At 37.6% G+C, this 16,140-nt stretch overlaps 1 protein-coding gene across 2 annotated transcripts in view; it reads right to left on the bottom strand.

The window, feature by feature from the left end:
* KLHL1 (kelch like family member 1) overlaps positions 1–16,140 on the bottom strand; it is a 193,982-nt gene that overhangs the window by 132,040 nt on the left and 45,802 nt on the right. For both annotated transcript variants that reach the window (XM_060769401.2, XM_060769402.2), the window contains exon 3: positions 8,542–8,678. In XM_060769401.2, the coding sequence (XP_060625384.2) occupies positions 8,542–8,678 (137 nt within the window). The remainder of the gene's footprint in view (positions 1–8,541; positions 8,679–16,140) is intronic.

The following is a 16,140-nucleotide window of genomic DNA, read 5'->3' as shown; positions in this document are numbered from 1 at the left end:
AAGGCCTCAGTGCAAGGAAGCAAATAAAAGCAATGCCAAAAAGGCTGCCTTAGTTCCTGGCCTTCCCTCTGTAAATTAATGGAGTTTTGGCATTAGGAATGGGGGAAAGAGGGAGCGGTGTTTTCTAGGAACAGCACAGAACTCTGGGAAATATAGTTTTGGAATGGAGCAGCTCTATGCAAGAGAATTAAAAAGCCTCCACCCTAAACTACATTTCCCAGAATGCAGTGCACTGCTCAGCATCAGAGAGATTCGCCACTCTATAGCCAGCCAGAGTTCCAATAAATTACGATTATTGTTCTTGGGTTATAAATGTCATTTACTATTTGTTTCTATTATAAAGACTAGGCCTGGGCGGTTTCGTTCGTTAATTTTGTAATTCGTTAAATATTCGTTAATTTTAGCAATTATGAAACGATTACAAAACTTATTTTTAAACCCGGAAGTGTTTTTAAATATCGAAACGGCATGTGCCAAAAAATTTTGTATTTCCGTCCATTTCGGAAATACGTAAGATGGCTTGGCTAGATGCTTGCTGGGAGCTCTCCTCTCTCTCCTCTCCTTAGCCAGTCAGAGGCAGAGCCTGAAAGAGGAGGAGGAGGAGGAGGAGAGGGCGGGGAAGGCGCTGGCTGAGCAAGCGAGCGAGAGGGAGAGCGACCCTCAGCGGGAAGGCGGCCCGTCCCTTCTTCCTCACCTTTGCGGTGGGTGTGCTTCTTCGTTCTCCCAATTCCCAATTCCTTAGCGGAGGGCTGGGCTAGATGGCCTTTGGGGAGCCCTTCTCCCAATTTCGCATTGCTTCCGGAGGAGCCAGGCCCGACTCGGCGGCAGCGCTTGAGGGCCCGCCAGAGTGAGTGCCTGCCTTCCCTCCTTAATAATAATTTCTCCTCCCTATTCTACTAAATTAATAATTAAATTAAAAAAATATTGAAAAAAAAGGGCGCCATCTTTACAAAATGTTTTGTAAATATTAACGAAATTTCGTAAATATCGAACTTTTTAAAGGGAAAATTTTGTAATTATTTTAAATATCGAAACAAAAAAAAAACCCAAATACAAATCGATTTTAGAAACAAATTTTTGCGTTGTTACCCAGGCCTAATAAAGACATGGCAAAAGTTTATTAAACTGCTAAAACTTTGTCTTTGCACATGGGACATCATGTTTTAGCACATTTTGCTGTAGTCTCCAGTCCATCAACTTAACATATTCATCCACCCATTTATCAAAGGTTTTGGTGCCAAAACAACGTAACTGGAGTAGAACTACTACTTACAAAGCAAAGACTACACAATTAAACAGGAAATAGCACTTTCAAACTAGGAACATTTTTCTTTATTATTATTATTATTATAATATTATTATTATTATTATTATTATTATTAACTTTATTTGTACCCCGCTAGCATCTCCCGGAGGACTCGATGCGGTTTACACAGGCCGAAGCCTCAAAACACAATACAATAGAAAACATAACACAACAATAGCAAAGCAAATCAAAACAATAAGCAAAATAACGACAATGACAGTACATCAAGACATTGTTAAAAACTGGTTCGGCCGGCGCAATGGGGTACAAGATTAAAAGTGCTGAGTGGCAGGAGGCACGTAGGATTAAAAGTGCAGTGTGCAGTGACGATTAGTTATGCTAAAGTGCTACTAGGACTTGGGGTGGGGATTCCTAGTCAGAGAAGGCACAACGGAACAGCCAAGTTTTTAAATTCCTTCTGAAAACAGCTAGAGTAGGGGCCTGTCGGAGACCTTTTGGAAGGGCGTTCCAAAGTCGGGGGGCCGCCACAGAGAAGGCCCTGTCCCGTGTCCCCACCAAGCGCGCTTGCGATGTGGGTGGGATCACGAGCAGGGCCTCCCCAGATGACCGGAGCGAGCGTGTGGGTTCGTAGATGGAGATGCGGTCACGCAGGTAGGGTGGTCCCAAACCGTTTAGGGCTTTGTAGGTAAGCACCTGCACCTTGAATTGGGCTCGGAAAATAAATGGCAGCCAGTGGAGCTCCTTAAACAGAGGGGTAGACCTCTCTTGATAATGAGCCCCAGTTAGCATCCTGGCTGCTGCCCGCTGGACCAATTGAAGTTTCCGAGCCGTCTTCAAGGGCAGCCCCACGTAGAGCGCATTGCAGTAGTCCATTATTATTATTATTCAGAGGCTGGATGGCCATCTATCAGGGGTGCTTTGATGGTTTATAAACTATGGTTTTTGTTCCTGGGTTAAAAGTGTCATTTCCTAATTGATTCTATTATAAAAACATGGCAGAAGTTTATTAAACTACAAAAACTTTGTCTTTGCACAAGTGACATCATGTTATAGAACATTTTGGTACCCAGTCCACCAATTTAATATTGTTATCCTCCTATTTAACAATATTTTTAGAGCAAAAACTAAGTTCCCAGTGTAGAACTACTACTTTGAAAGTAAGAACTACACGATTAAATAGGAAATAATACTTTCCAACTAGGAATATATTTTCTTTATTATTAAAAAAATGTTGTTTATAAAAAAAAGTCCCAAAATCTGTGGATAAGTGAAACGTTTTGAAATTTGGTGGGCTAAGAGTAGTAACTGTGTTCTCCCATTGTAGTAAGTTTCACCTCAATAGCTGTAAAAATGATGAAAAAGGAGCCTTGAAGTTTCCCCAATTATAGTCATTATAAGCAATGACTATAACGAAATAGTAACAAAATTTCATTACTCCTGTTATAGTAACAAATTTTTCACTAACTATGCTTTAGAAACACTTTAGAAACAAAATGCCAGTGCCTCCCAATTTTGTAATGACTTTTGAATCATTTTAGACAGATCACACATTTCTAATTGATACATACACAGAGAGCTTCTTTTATATACTCTGCCTGTATATTTGTTTTGTTTATTGTCATCAAATCAACTATGATTTATGGCAACCATATAAATGAGGGCTCTAAAATTCACCCTATCATTTAGGGCACTCATGTCTTGCAGACTCAGGGATGTGGCTTTCTTGATTGAGTCCATCCAATTTATTGTCCTACTGTCCTTCGCCTTTCTAAGCATTATCATCTCTCTTTTTTTACTGAGCTCTGGATTTCTAGGATAATCTCTTTAATACTAATAACATATTTATGATATAGTAAAAGTATGAAATCTTTGTTTAGTCTTGTGGCTTCTAAGGAGAGATCAGGATGGATTTGCTCTAGGATCCATTTACTTGTCCTTTTAGCACTGCATGGTATCAATAAAATACTTCTCCAGAACCATATTTCAAATAAGTTGATTCTGTTCTTGGCTCCTTTCTTCAGCTTTCACAAACATACATAGAATCTTGAAATATAATTGCATGAGCAATCCTAATTTTGGTATTCAGTTATATATCTTTAGACTTCAGGATCTGGTCTACTTGCCTCACATCTACCTTTCCAAGTCCTAGTTTTCTTCTGATTTCTTGATTACAGTCTTTGTTATGATTGATGACACAGTATATAAAACCTTGAAATATTTTGATGCCTTCATTAAAGCTATCTAAACCATCTGTGGTCATTATTTTTATTTTCTCAATATTAATCGATAAGCCTGCCTTTACAAGTTCTTCCTTAACGTTCTTCAGTAATTCTTCTGTGTCTTTCTGTTTTCTTCTAGGAATATGGTGGCATCTGCAAATTTTAAATTGTTTCAGTTTTTATACCTCCTTTCTCCATGTCTCATCTTGCTCTATGTATGATATGTTCAGCATAAAATTAGACAGATAAGGTGATAAAACACAGCATTGCCGGAGTCTTTGCCAATTAGAAGCCATACTACTTCTACTTCTTTTGAAATTATTGCATATCTGCCACGATCCATTAAACTTCTACAGTATGATCCATTAAACTTCTACAGTATGATCCCTGGTGCCTCTTACTTTCCTGAACCCAGTTTGAACATTTACCATTACTTGCTCCATCTATCTATATATATATAAATGCTCTGTGCATAATGAGTAAAAAACAAAAAAAAACAAAAGAACCAATGAACGAAATCACACCAAATTTGGCAACAAAATGTCTCACTACACAAGGAGTGATCATCACTCAAAAAATATGATTTTGTCATTTGGGAGTTGTAGTTGCTGGCAGGCATGTAGCCGGGGGGGGGGGGTGGCCTTGAAGGGCTTCACCCCCCCCCCCCCAAAAAATTCTCATGGTGGTTCGCGAAAAGGCCTTACTGGTGCATTATTTAAACTGTTATGTTTATTCATATTATGATCTGATCACCATACTCAATATATCCCATATGCATGAGGGGATTGGGGTAATGATACGAAAGGTTTGCTAGGCTAGACCCTCTTTCACTCAGACTCAGCCCCCTCCCTCGAAACTCAGCCCCCCTGAACCCCCCCCCCTGAATTTTTTTAGCCCCCCTCCCCCATAACGAAATCCTGGCTACGGGCCTGGTTGCTGGGATTTATAGTTCACCTATAATCAAAGAGCATTCTGAACTCCACCAATGATGGAACTGAATCAAAATTGGCACACAGGCCTCCCATGACTAACAGAAAATACTAGCAGCGTTTGGTGTGCATTGACCTTGAGTTTGGGAGTTGTAGTTCACCTACACCCAGAGAGCACTGAGAGTTGTAGTTACTGGGATTTATAGTTCACCTACAATCAAAGACCATTCTGAATGAACCCCACAAATGACAGGACTGGGGAAAACTTCCCACACAGAACCCCCATGACCAACAGAAAATACTTAAGGCCATCCAGTCCAACTCCCTTCACCAGGGCAAGAAAACATAGTCAAAGCCCTCTTGACAGAGAGCCCTCCAGCCATAGATATAGATAGATATATATGATTCACACACAGAGAGATAAAGTATTATAGATTTGAAAGGGACTCCTAAAGATGGACAATTATATGTTGCATGTTCCAGAGTATGCAAACCAGACAATCCCTACGTCAACACTGTCAAAGAAGCATCAAGAAATACTGTTTATCCACAAGCATAAAAACATTACATATATTAGAAACCAGTACTTTCTAATTAATTTATTTTCCATATAATCAGACTGGGCCACAGCAATGCGTGGCAGGGGACCGCTAGTATATGATAAAAAGCTTTCATTGTAGAACTTGGAGCATCACTTTTCTTGCATGAAAATTAATGCAATGGTCATGTGGTTAAGAAGAAAAAGAAGAAGAAGAAGAAGAAGAAGAAGAAGAAGAAGAAGAAGAAGAAGCTTTATTTATACCCCGCTACCATCTCCCCAAGGGACTCGGTGCGGCTTACATGAGGCCGAGCCCATAATACAACAATACAATACTTTCTAGGATACTGGAATGTATACTGAACATTCTGTAGCCCATTCCTGTGTTTTCCTTATTTGTTGACAAATGTTTAGTTAGAATAGAGTAAATTTTATTTCTGTAGCATCTGTTGGTATATCATCCATTCTGATATGCGATAGACAGACTTCTCACATTATAAATTCTACCTATGCATATGGTGTCCCTCTTCTGAGAGAGATCAATATGAGGATATTTGGTGGGAGCTGTGGTGGTTTCTTGGTTATAGGGCCCAAGAAATATTCCTGTAGCCATGCAAATTTGATGGTACTAAACAAATAAATAACACCACCTCCTAAATCCCATCCAGTCTGTCTGCTGGCCTCATTCTGGCACCAAATCACAATTTGGCTGTTCATACATTTGGGCTTTAAGAAACAATGGTTTGATTTTATTACCACTAGAGTGTGGTAATGACGTTCCATGCAATCATGCTAGCCATGTGACCTTGGAGGTGTCTACAGACAATGTCGGCTCTTTGATTTAGAAATGTAGGTGAGCACCACCACCCCCTCAGAATTGGACATGACTAGGCTTAACGTCAAGGGGAGACCTTTACTTTAGAGTGGGATTTTTTTAAAAAAAATGCTAATTCTTTTGGAGTTGCTTTATGTTGCCTGAATTGTTTTTAAAATTCTATTATGAATTTTACATATAAATGGGTTTACAGTCAAATACACAAACTGTAGGCTTATTAATTATTATTATTATTATTATTATTATTATTATTATTATTAATGTTTATCTATACCCCCATTTGTCTCTCCCAAAGGAGACTCAAAGCAGCTTTCATTCAATTTAAAAGTGACTCATTATTCTCTTTGCATCATGGTAAAGACATGGTTGTTTAGAGTCCCTTGCTATTATTAAACCACATTAACACCAAGCACAAAGTAGCTGCACGCAATAACATTCTGTGGAAACTTGCTGGCAGCACATGGGGTGCAGACCCATAATTAATAAGAGCATCAGCCCTGGCCTTGTCTTACCCAACAGCCAAGTATGCCTGCAGTTGCCTGAATATAGCATTGAACAAAACATGCACAATAATCACAGGATGTCTTTAACCTACACCTGTTGATAAACTCTACAAGCTAGCTGGCATTGCCCCCCCCCCCCTCCACCCACTACATGGCTTCAGCTTCTTCATAGTAGACTCAAATCAGGAACAGCTTCATGAGAACCACCACTCCTCTTAACATTTCCCCACCAACAGCAAAAGTATCTCTCTGGGCAGCTAAACCAATAAATCCCAATTGGATTCCCCACACACATGAGGGTGTGCCTCCAGGGACAAACCAAGAATGAGCAATTTGGAAGTCCCTGAACAGACTCAGAAGTGGAGTGGGCAAATCAAAAGACAACCTGGCAAAATGGAACTACCTAAAAGAATACTCCACCTTGTGTGACTGTGGAGCAGAACAGACAACCCCACATCTGTATGCTTTTCTGCAATGTCCTTCTGCATGTACAGAGGAAGAATTTTTGGAGGCTATAGACAATGCGGTTGCTGTTGTCAGTATTTGGTCAAAAGATATTAGCCACTTGTGATGCTTCTATTTTCATCAGTTTTGAACTAATTTATGCAATGTTTTAGAAACAAAATAAATTAATTCAACCATGGTGTAAAATATACTTTCAAAGAAATAGATATGTGGATTTTGAATAAAATTGTGAGTAACCATTCCCAAGTTTTTCAGATAACCACATTTCATGTGAAAACTTCTTTTGGGGATAAAATTCTCCCAAAATCCCTCCTGATTTTGCACAAAGAAGTCAATGTGAAATTCCGGGAAACATGGCTTTTGTATAAAAGGTGTGGATTTTTCCCCACACAAAGCAAGATCTATTGTTTTCAGTAAGCTACATAGTACTTTTTTAATATAAAAATGCTATTTTGTACCTAAAAAGCCCATTGTCACAACCTAATATATTGAGTGATAAGCCACATCAAGCATAGGTCATTAACAGCCCAAGGCCAAGAAGCCAATAATGTCAGTCAGAAGCCAAGGAACCTAACTAGATAGGTAGGATATATTAACTAATAATTGGACACATTCTGATGTTGTCACAGGAATCAAAGTCAAATCTTGAAGCTAGCAAAAAGACTTCCACAAGGGGTATCACATATTGTTTTCAGCATGAGAACTTTGCTCGTTTGCCTACTTTTCTGATGATCACTGAATAGGTATAGCTGGGATAATGGAGCTGCAACTACTTTCATCATACCCTGTCATAGGACACTCCTCAAACTCTACCACACATCATTCACAAACAATTACACAGACATCTGGAAATGCATGTATATATAGAAAAATAATTTCTTAAAATGATTTGTGATATATGGATATCAAGCAAAAACTGACTATGTGTCATTCTTCCCAATCAGATACAATGTAACCCAATTTTGGCCAGGAAGCAAACAACAGGAAATATTTTTTCCATTCTCACTCTGGATTGTCATTAGTCTGATATTCTGGGGAAGCAAAGAACTTTTTTGTCTTGAAAACAACAAGAGAAACATGAGAACATGAAACACGAAGCACTCAGTTCTACAGTATGGAGGCAATATTGGTCTCTTTTACTGACCAGCATAATGAAATAATGTACTCGCATTTGCAATGTGTCTCTTAAATACCAATAATAGTAGTAGTGATAATAGTGGTGCTTGTTGTTTTTGTTTTTGTTTTGTTGTTGTTGTTATTTTTTACATGGCTCTCCCCATAGATCACGACAGGGAACAACAACATATTACAATACAACATATGCAATCAATTAAAATACATGACATATAATTTAGTCAAAACATAAGTTAAAAAGTACATAGACAAGCAATACATATTAAAACAACTAGTCATGATTAAACATTCATAATTTAATATCAATCTGGATAGGCCTGTCTAGATTCAGCTTCAGTTTTCTCCATATTATCATTTCAAGCATTTATTCAGAGGAGATACACTGGGTTTTTTAAAATATATAAGAATAAAAACACAAGCTGTAAAGTAAAACAAACTAAACAATAGTAAAATAGATTCTCCAGTGCTCCTTCCCCATAACTTTCTCCCAAGAGTTATATCTCCTCCCTTTAAAAATGAATATGTATATACATATATATTATTGCTGATTATACAAACTGAAAATGGTATAATATGTCCTTGATATTAAATAAAAATAAACAAAAGAACTGGTCTTCACTACAGACAGTGCAATACAATACACTACAGTACCTGTATAGGCAAACTGAACAAGGTCCCATAGTGCACTTGGGTCAATGCCTTCCATTTTGATTTCTTCTTGCTTTGCTTCACAAACATCACTTGTAAACATGGCAGCAAAGTAATCAGAAACGGAGCTTAGAACAAGTCTAGGGGAAAACACATATATTAATTAATTAATTATATTTTACATTAATGTTCAGCTGTCTGGTTCTCAGTGTGTTCAACTAGCAGCAATTTGCTGTAATCTACTGAAGTTAGGAAGGTAAAAGCATGAACATGAAGATCACATTATTAATATTATTACTACTGAAATGAGTCAGATAGCAGATCACACCCTGTTAGACAAGTTTAAACTCAAAAGACCATAGGATGATGCTTCAAGAACTCTACCATTCAGGAAAAATATATAAAAAGGAATGAAAAGTAATTTTAATAACAAAGCAAAAACAACCGAATGTCAACATTGATTGCTGCACAGGAGAAATATTTTGTGAATGAAAAACTGGATAGGAGTGGGTTAATTCCACAACTTCTTCTGATGATGTCAGACAATAGATCTGCAATACAGCTGGTCCTCCATGTCCATGAATTCTATATCCAGACTCAACCACCCGCAATTTTAAAATATTTCAAAAATCCAAAAAGCAAATTTTGATTTTGCCATTATACAGAAAGGACATTGTATGTAATGGGAATGAACAATTATGAATCTAATCTAAGGTAACTCCATTTTCTTGAAGAAACTTATCTAAGTGTTAGCAAGCTTTTATTAATTGAATCTACTTAAATTGACATTAATTGACTTCCGTCCCCCTGCACAGCTGGTGCTTCACCTCCTCCACTGAAGAGATCAAAGAAAGTTGTTCCGGCTGGAACTACTTACTGGGGACTAAGCTACATGGGGTAGCAGTCCACCCACTCAAGCTCATTCTGGATCTTCAAGCTGACCCACACTCCTACCCAATTTACAGTACAAATAATTGGCTGCTTTGGGGGGCGGGTAGGAATTTGTCCCGCCTATGTTCTAGATTTTTTTTTTTTTGCCTACCCTATACTGTTCATAGAGGACAAATTGGGACATTGTAGTTTTAAATGGGCTATAATGGAAAACAGCAAGGGATTTTACATTGTGGTTTACACCCAAGGCAGCCCCCTTTGGGTGTAGGTCAGAAACGGAAACCCTCACCTGTGGTTCAAATAACCAAGGTGAGGGCAATCGGAAATGGCCTAGAAATGGAGAGTGTCTGGCCTCAATAAATCTTTGAGGCAGAATTCTCCATCACATTTTCTTTAGTGGTTGCCTGGATTAGTTCAGCAGGGGACCCAGGTTTTTTCACCCAAATTAGCTGAGGAGTAGGTCTGGAAGGACCACTACTTTGACTTTATCCACACCAAGTTCATGCCACCCTTAGAACTAGATACAGTTACAAAGTTTAATTAGGTAACATTTAATGAAAGTTGACCATAGTTGAACCCATAATCGTTGTATAATCTCTTTATTAGCAAGTGTTGAGTGGTAATCTGAATTTAAGCTTCTATCTTCATTGTTGTCTAGCAATGTCTACCTAGCCATGATATATCACTCCTATTTATTTCACATAGCCAAACTTACTCTTGGACAACATTTTTTTACCAGTTTAGGATTTATTTAGTTGATTTATTTATTTATTTAGTTGATTAACCCATCCTTCAACTACAAAAACCCTCAAGGTGACCTATAGTGCAGCATAAAAACACAAGAATTAAACCACAATAATGTTAGGATAAAATAATTGAAAACCCAGGACAGCCAGAGCAACATTAAATCATTTCTAGGAGCAGATTTCAGAAGTATAGCAACAACAACAACAAATGGCAAAAAAACCCTCCACCAAAACTAAACAAATATTTACAGCCATTACTTGTTCACCTAAATGCTTCTTGTCCTGTGGTAACAACCAGTCATTACTATTTTGAAAGCAAAGGAGCACAACAAAGCACTTGACGCCTAATTGTGTTATATATCAATGAATTGAAGAATCAAATATTTCTGCATCATCTCTTCATGATAATTAATCGGGTTTCGTCTCACAAACAGTCAGTCTGAAATTGATTCATGATGTTTGTATAGAGATAGAAGTGTTCACGTATTCAGCAAATGTCTAAATTTCCTTTGCATCCTGCTCATGTCTCTTTCCATGTGTCACTCATACAGGCACGCAAAGGTTGAATTTTTTTAAAAGAACATTTTAAAGTATATACATTCATGTGTTTTATCAATTTGGGGTTTCTCTCTACTTCTTTTTCTTGAGATGAGCAACAACCCAGAAAACTGCCATGCATATTAAAACACATAATGCTAAAACACACCTATTTTCTTCAAAACAACTAAAACGTGCCTCTTAATTGTGAGAGATGAACTCATGCCAAATCATATAATATTCAAAAGGAAAATATGAATGTCTTGGGACTAGCTGAATTAGAAATGAACTGTTGCTTTCCACACCTGAGAAAGCTGCAGGTGGTGGTAAATCTTAGCTTTGAAGCATGCTGACCTATTCAGCAAAAAGGTCATTTGTCTCTTGGATGTCATTTTTTTCTTTCCAATTCTTGCAATGCTACTAGAATAAGTTAAAAAAATCTTGTTTCCTCCATAGAGTTTTGTGTTCTTAATGCAAAATAATCGATCAGCTCAGAAATTATTTGGATAGCAGCACAACTGCATTAACTTTTTCCAAGTCAGCATCTAATTAAAGTTCCTATTTCGATATCCACTATTTTGTTTTCGCCAAAACTGCACCAAAACTGAATCGAGCAAGTGGAAAATCACTACAAGCTCTGATGATTCAAGGAGTAACAAACATCTCAATAATCCTGACTTTTCCAACCCACCCTTTGGTTTGTGTTTCACCTCTTTTAAGAAAGTATTATTGTTTTTTAAAAGTTATCTTACACACTGAGCTGTAAATGAAGCTAGGAAATGCATCTCATGCATTAATTTATCACATGTATCAGAATTTATGGATCCAAATTATACTGTAAAAACACAAAAGACACAGTAATCTATTGGGTGTAAAAGTCTTCCCCTGTTAATTGCCGCTAGAAAAATAATTATATTAGTGGATGGATGCTTAGCACTTCTTGCTTCAGGTTATAGTAGACTGAATACACAAAGTCTTGAAAAATCAGTTATGTGCGAAGCTAGCAGGAAACTGGTATACCATGAAAAAGAAAGCTAGGCAGCCAGTGGAAATAACAAGCTTTCCTTCTGCACCTCTGCATCACATCTAAAGGAGCCCCTCAACACAGAAGCCAGGTTCACCTCTATAATGAATCAGCCTCTTCCAACTCACTATAGCAATACAACTTGTCACTCTGTGTTTTTGCTAGGGACTAGATAATGTCTAATGAGATCCAAAATGATAACTTGTGCTCCAGATAATCAGGAATGCTGTACACATATTTGAGCATCTGAAATGCCAACTTGACTGTGCCAGTCCTCTTCTACAAAGTATACTTACTGTACTTGTGCACTTGTTCTTCTGGGATTCAGTTATTATTCAGAAAACAATGTTAGCCGAAAATATATGGTAATAATGTGAAGAAATAAAAAGATCTAACTTCACACATGCCGAGTATAAATCAATAATTTATTTCAGTGTGATGGAGTGGTACATGACCAAGAGATATTCCTGATTTTCTGCCTGACAGAAAACTTTTAATGGTTGTGTAATCAGGAGATGGGTTCAGCAATCAAGTTGTTATTTAGTCTTATTTTCAGAATGAGGATTTGGCTAGGTTCATCTCCAGTTCTATCACACATGGTAATAGCAAATATCTTGTAAGAATGTAAGTTAACAGAGTCACCTTTCATTCTCCATAGCATTCAATGAAGGGAGGGGGTAACTTCCAACACTGAGTATTTGAAAGATCTTGAACAGTTATTATTTTCTGAACATTTCTGTTATGTTCTCACGTTAATGATTGCTTGAAGACCACATACTATTTGCATTTCAGTGTAAGGAGCATGGATTTGAGGATTAGCTATTTATGTGTGCATTAATGTTGATTCCTAGCTACACTGGATAATTGTAGTTTTAGAAGTGCTTTGAAAAGGAATATACTAAATGGCCCAATCCCTATTAGACTAGAATGAGGAGTCACTGGCACTTGTGAATTTCCTTTCTGTTAAAGTACTTGTTTACTACATGGTGGGATTTGTACCAATAACCAGATATTGTAGCCCCGTGGAGAAATCTCCAGAACTCTATATGGATCAGAAATCCAGTACCTTTGAAAAGAAACTAGAATCATACTCTATTTTTGTTAATTTGTATAATATTTCATAGCCTAACAAGCTGATCTGAGCAGGAGAAAGGGGTTGTGAACACTATATGTCAGTATTTCTTAAAGAAATACAGTTGAGTGAATGCCTACAGATAACCACAAAACAAGAAACATGATCCAGCTTTCATTTCATGGACAAGTTTATATTTATTAAACCATTCTTTCTGCTCTAAAAAGATTTGGCTGAACTGAAACGGGTATATAAAATCAAATTCTTTGTAGATACACAGGGATATACTATTCCCATTATACCCCCTTAGTAAAAAATTGGTGCTACAGGTGTAGAAAATATATCTCCTTGTAAAATCTATTATTCTTCTCAAGAAGCTGTGTATTTTCTTTCTGTTTGTTAAGCACTTTATCACAGTATCTAAACTTGGCAAATACATCTAATGTAGTTGCTGTGAACTGTCTAAAATAAATCAGAGAGGTAATATGAAAAGAAAGCAACTTTATTTTATGTCCTTTTCTTGTGTCGGTCAGATGAATAGAATGACTCCAGGATTTGACATATTTAACCTTGTCTTTGGAAGTGGTATATTGCCACATAGCAGAGGCCATCTCATAAAAAGCTTACAGATACTGCAACTATGCTCTTTTAAAACATTGTCATCAGTATTTTGCTCTACAGCATTCCCAAAGCATAGCCAGACATCATTTTCTGTTTCCATTCTATGAACAAAAATACACTGCACAGGGAAAGGTAACCCAAACACAACTCTCATATAGAATTAAACTGTATCCTGCAAACATTATCTGAAATGGTGGTGCAAAACCACCCAGCTCATTTTTATATATATTTTCCCTCTTTCTCTTCCTCAATGGAGAACAATTGATGTCTTTTCATCCTAGTTTTGGAGAAGAAGAAATTCAAATTCCTCTTCCATCATTTATGTTTAATCTCCATCTCTTAATCTTGTAAAAACGTGTAGAAGAAACATTGCCTGAAAAATCCCTGCTGGCACTTTGAGACAGCAATCAAATTTGCACCAAAACAGCTTTCAAAAACCCACTTTGGTACAGATTTGAGTCCTCATACCTACAGCCTTTTCCGGGGGGGGGGGGGGGGATGCATCATGGTAATTAATGAACTAATCCCCCCCCCCCCGAAAAAAAAGCATTTCAAAGAAAAATAACTTACCTGGCACTGCTGGAGTCCTCCCAGCAGCTAGAAATGATACACCAAGAGACTGGGGGGGGGGGGGGGCAAAAGCAAAACAGTCAATCCTCACAGGCCCAATACCTCATTACACCAGGCCTCTCAGGAAAGCCTGGGTCAAATGGGGTATCAAATTAATTCAGGACAAAGCAGGGTTTACCTGTTTTGTCCCGAATTAATATGCTTTTACCTGAGGCATGGTTCACAAAAGTCTGAGAGGCCCCACATTTTGGGGCCTGTCTAGATGACTCCTAACAAATAACATCATTACTATCTTTGTTGTAGAGGATATATATGAACTTTTAAATACTTAAAGCAATGAAAATAAGTGTGATGGAAACAAAGAATAAGATGTAATAACCATAACTATTTATTTATTTACAACATTTCTACCCCACCCTTCTCAACCCCTGGGGGGAGGGACTCAGGGTGGCTAACACAGGCAACAATTCGATGCCACAATATCAATAAACAACAATATAAAATCATAAATACATAATAGATTAAAAACAGTAACATTAATTATATAATCACATAATCACATAGCCGTTTCCAATTGTCATAACAGCCATATGGTCCAGATTCAATGTCTAAAGTGCTGCTGTGCTCACTAGCCAAAAGCCTGATTCCAAAACCACAATTTTAGTTTTTTTCCTAAAAGAAAGGAGGAAGGACGTTGATCTAATCTCGCTGGGGAGCGAATTCCACAAGCGAGGGGTCACCACTGAGAAGGCCCTGTCCCTCGTCCCCACCAGACATGTTTGCGAGGCCAGTGGGACCCAGAGTAGGGCCTCCCCAGTAGGTCTTAAACTACGAGGTGGAACGTAGAAGGACATACATTTGGACAAGTAAGCTGGGCTGTAAGCTGTACATTGCCCTTTCTCCTATCCTCACACCCTGCCCCTGCAAAATATTAGATATTTATCAAGACTTACTAACAATAACTCCATTATCTCTACTTTCCCACTTTCTTTCTTTCCTGACTTTTATACCTTTCCACATTGTATTTGTGTGAAAAAATGGAAATGTCTAATATATATGGTTGAAATTATGTAGCAAAGTAAACATTGCTTAAGGGTAATTCACAGTACTTCTCATAATAGGCTCTGCTGGCTGGACCTGATGCGAGTTGCAAGACAGGATTGCACTATCTACCTCTGTTGTAGATCTTTCCTCATCATTTTTTCTTTGTCTTAACTTTTCTAATACTGCATCTCAGATTTTTGCTATTAGTACCATGTTTGTACTTCCTAACTAAAGAAGCATAGACAGTCCACAAACATCTGTTTTTGTTTTTCATTAACAAAGAGAAAGATACTATGGACATAATTAGAGAAGAACAATTACCCAGTTTCTGCCTGATCCTCTTGTGTCACCGTTTCCTCTAAAGAAAGGGGTTGATGGGATGATTAGATTTTCCCCTGGATATTTCCTCAAATCTTCCTTTGTTGTGATGCTACCAGATGGCTAAAGAGTGGTATACTCCCCTTTCCCAGCTTTAGAAACTGGAATGGGAAATGCTGCTAATAGACACCTTTTATTTGTTAGCAGTAGTGCCGATGGTGTTTGAAATAGTTATTATTTTTGCTGATTAGTTTTCTACAAGTCAGTTTTCTGTGAAACTCTCCTGGTGTTTTTTTAAAAAAACTGAAGGAGTTATAGTTTGGTGAGGCACCAGGACTATTTGGTAGAGAAAGTTAAATAACTTGTAAAACTACAACTACCATGATTTCATAGCATTGAGCCATGGAAATTAAAGTGATGTCAAACTGCCTTCAGTAGCATGTAACCACCCCAAAGCCTCCCACAAAAAAAATCATAACAGTTTTTAAAACTTACCGGGTGCCATTACCTCGTGCAATTCTGCAATGTTATCTTGTTCCAGCTATTTCTTTCAAGCACTCCCTAATTTTCTTGATTTGTTCCTTCAGTCACATTTTCATTTTTGTTGAGTGTTTTACCTGCCCCAAACAGAAATTTTCCCATTCAAAGTGCTCCAGCTTATAAACTTTGTATCCGTACACTATCCTCTAAAAAAACTAACAAAAGATGGTTCATAAGAAGAAATATCTCAAGTATCTTAGGAATGTGCCTAACTGTAACCTTGTCAAATCATTTGACTT

Source organism: Anolis sagrei, chromosome 3 (genome assembly GCF_037176765.1).
Source record: "Anolis sagrei isolate rAnoSag1 chromosome 3, rAnoSag1.mat, whole genome shotgun sequence".
Classification (NCBI taxonomy): Eukaryota; Metazoa; Chordata; class Lepidosauria; order Squamata; family Dactyloidae; genus Anolis; species Anolis sagrei.
This window is presented reverse-complemented; position numbering and strand designations above follow the sequence as displayed.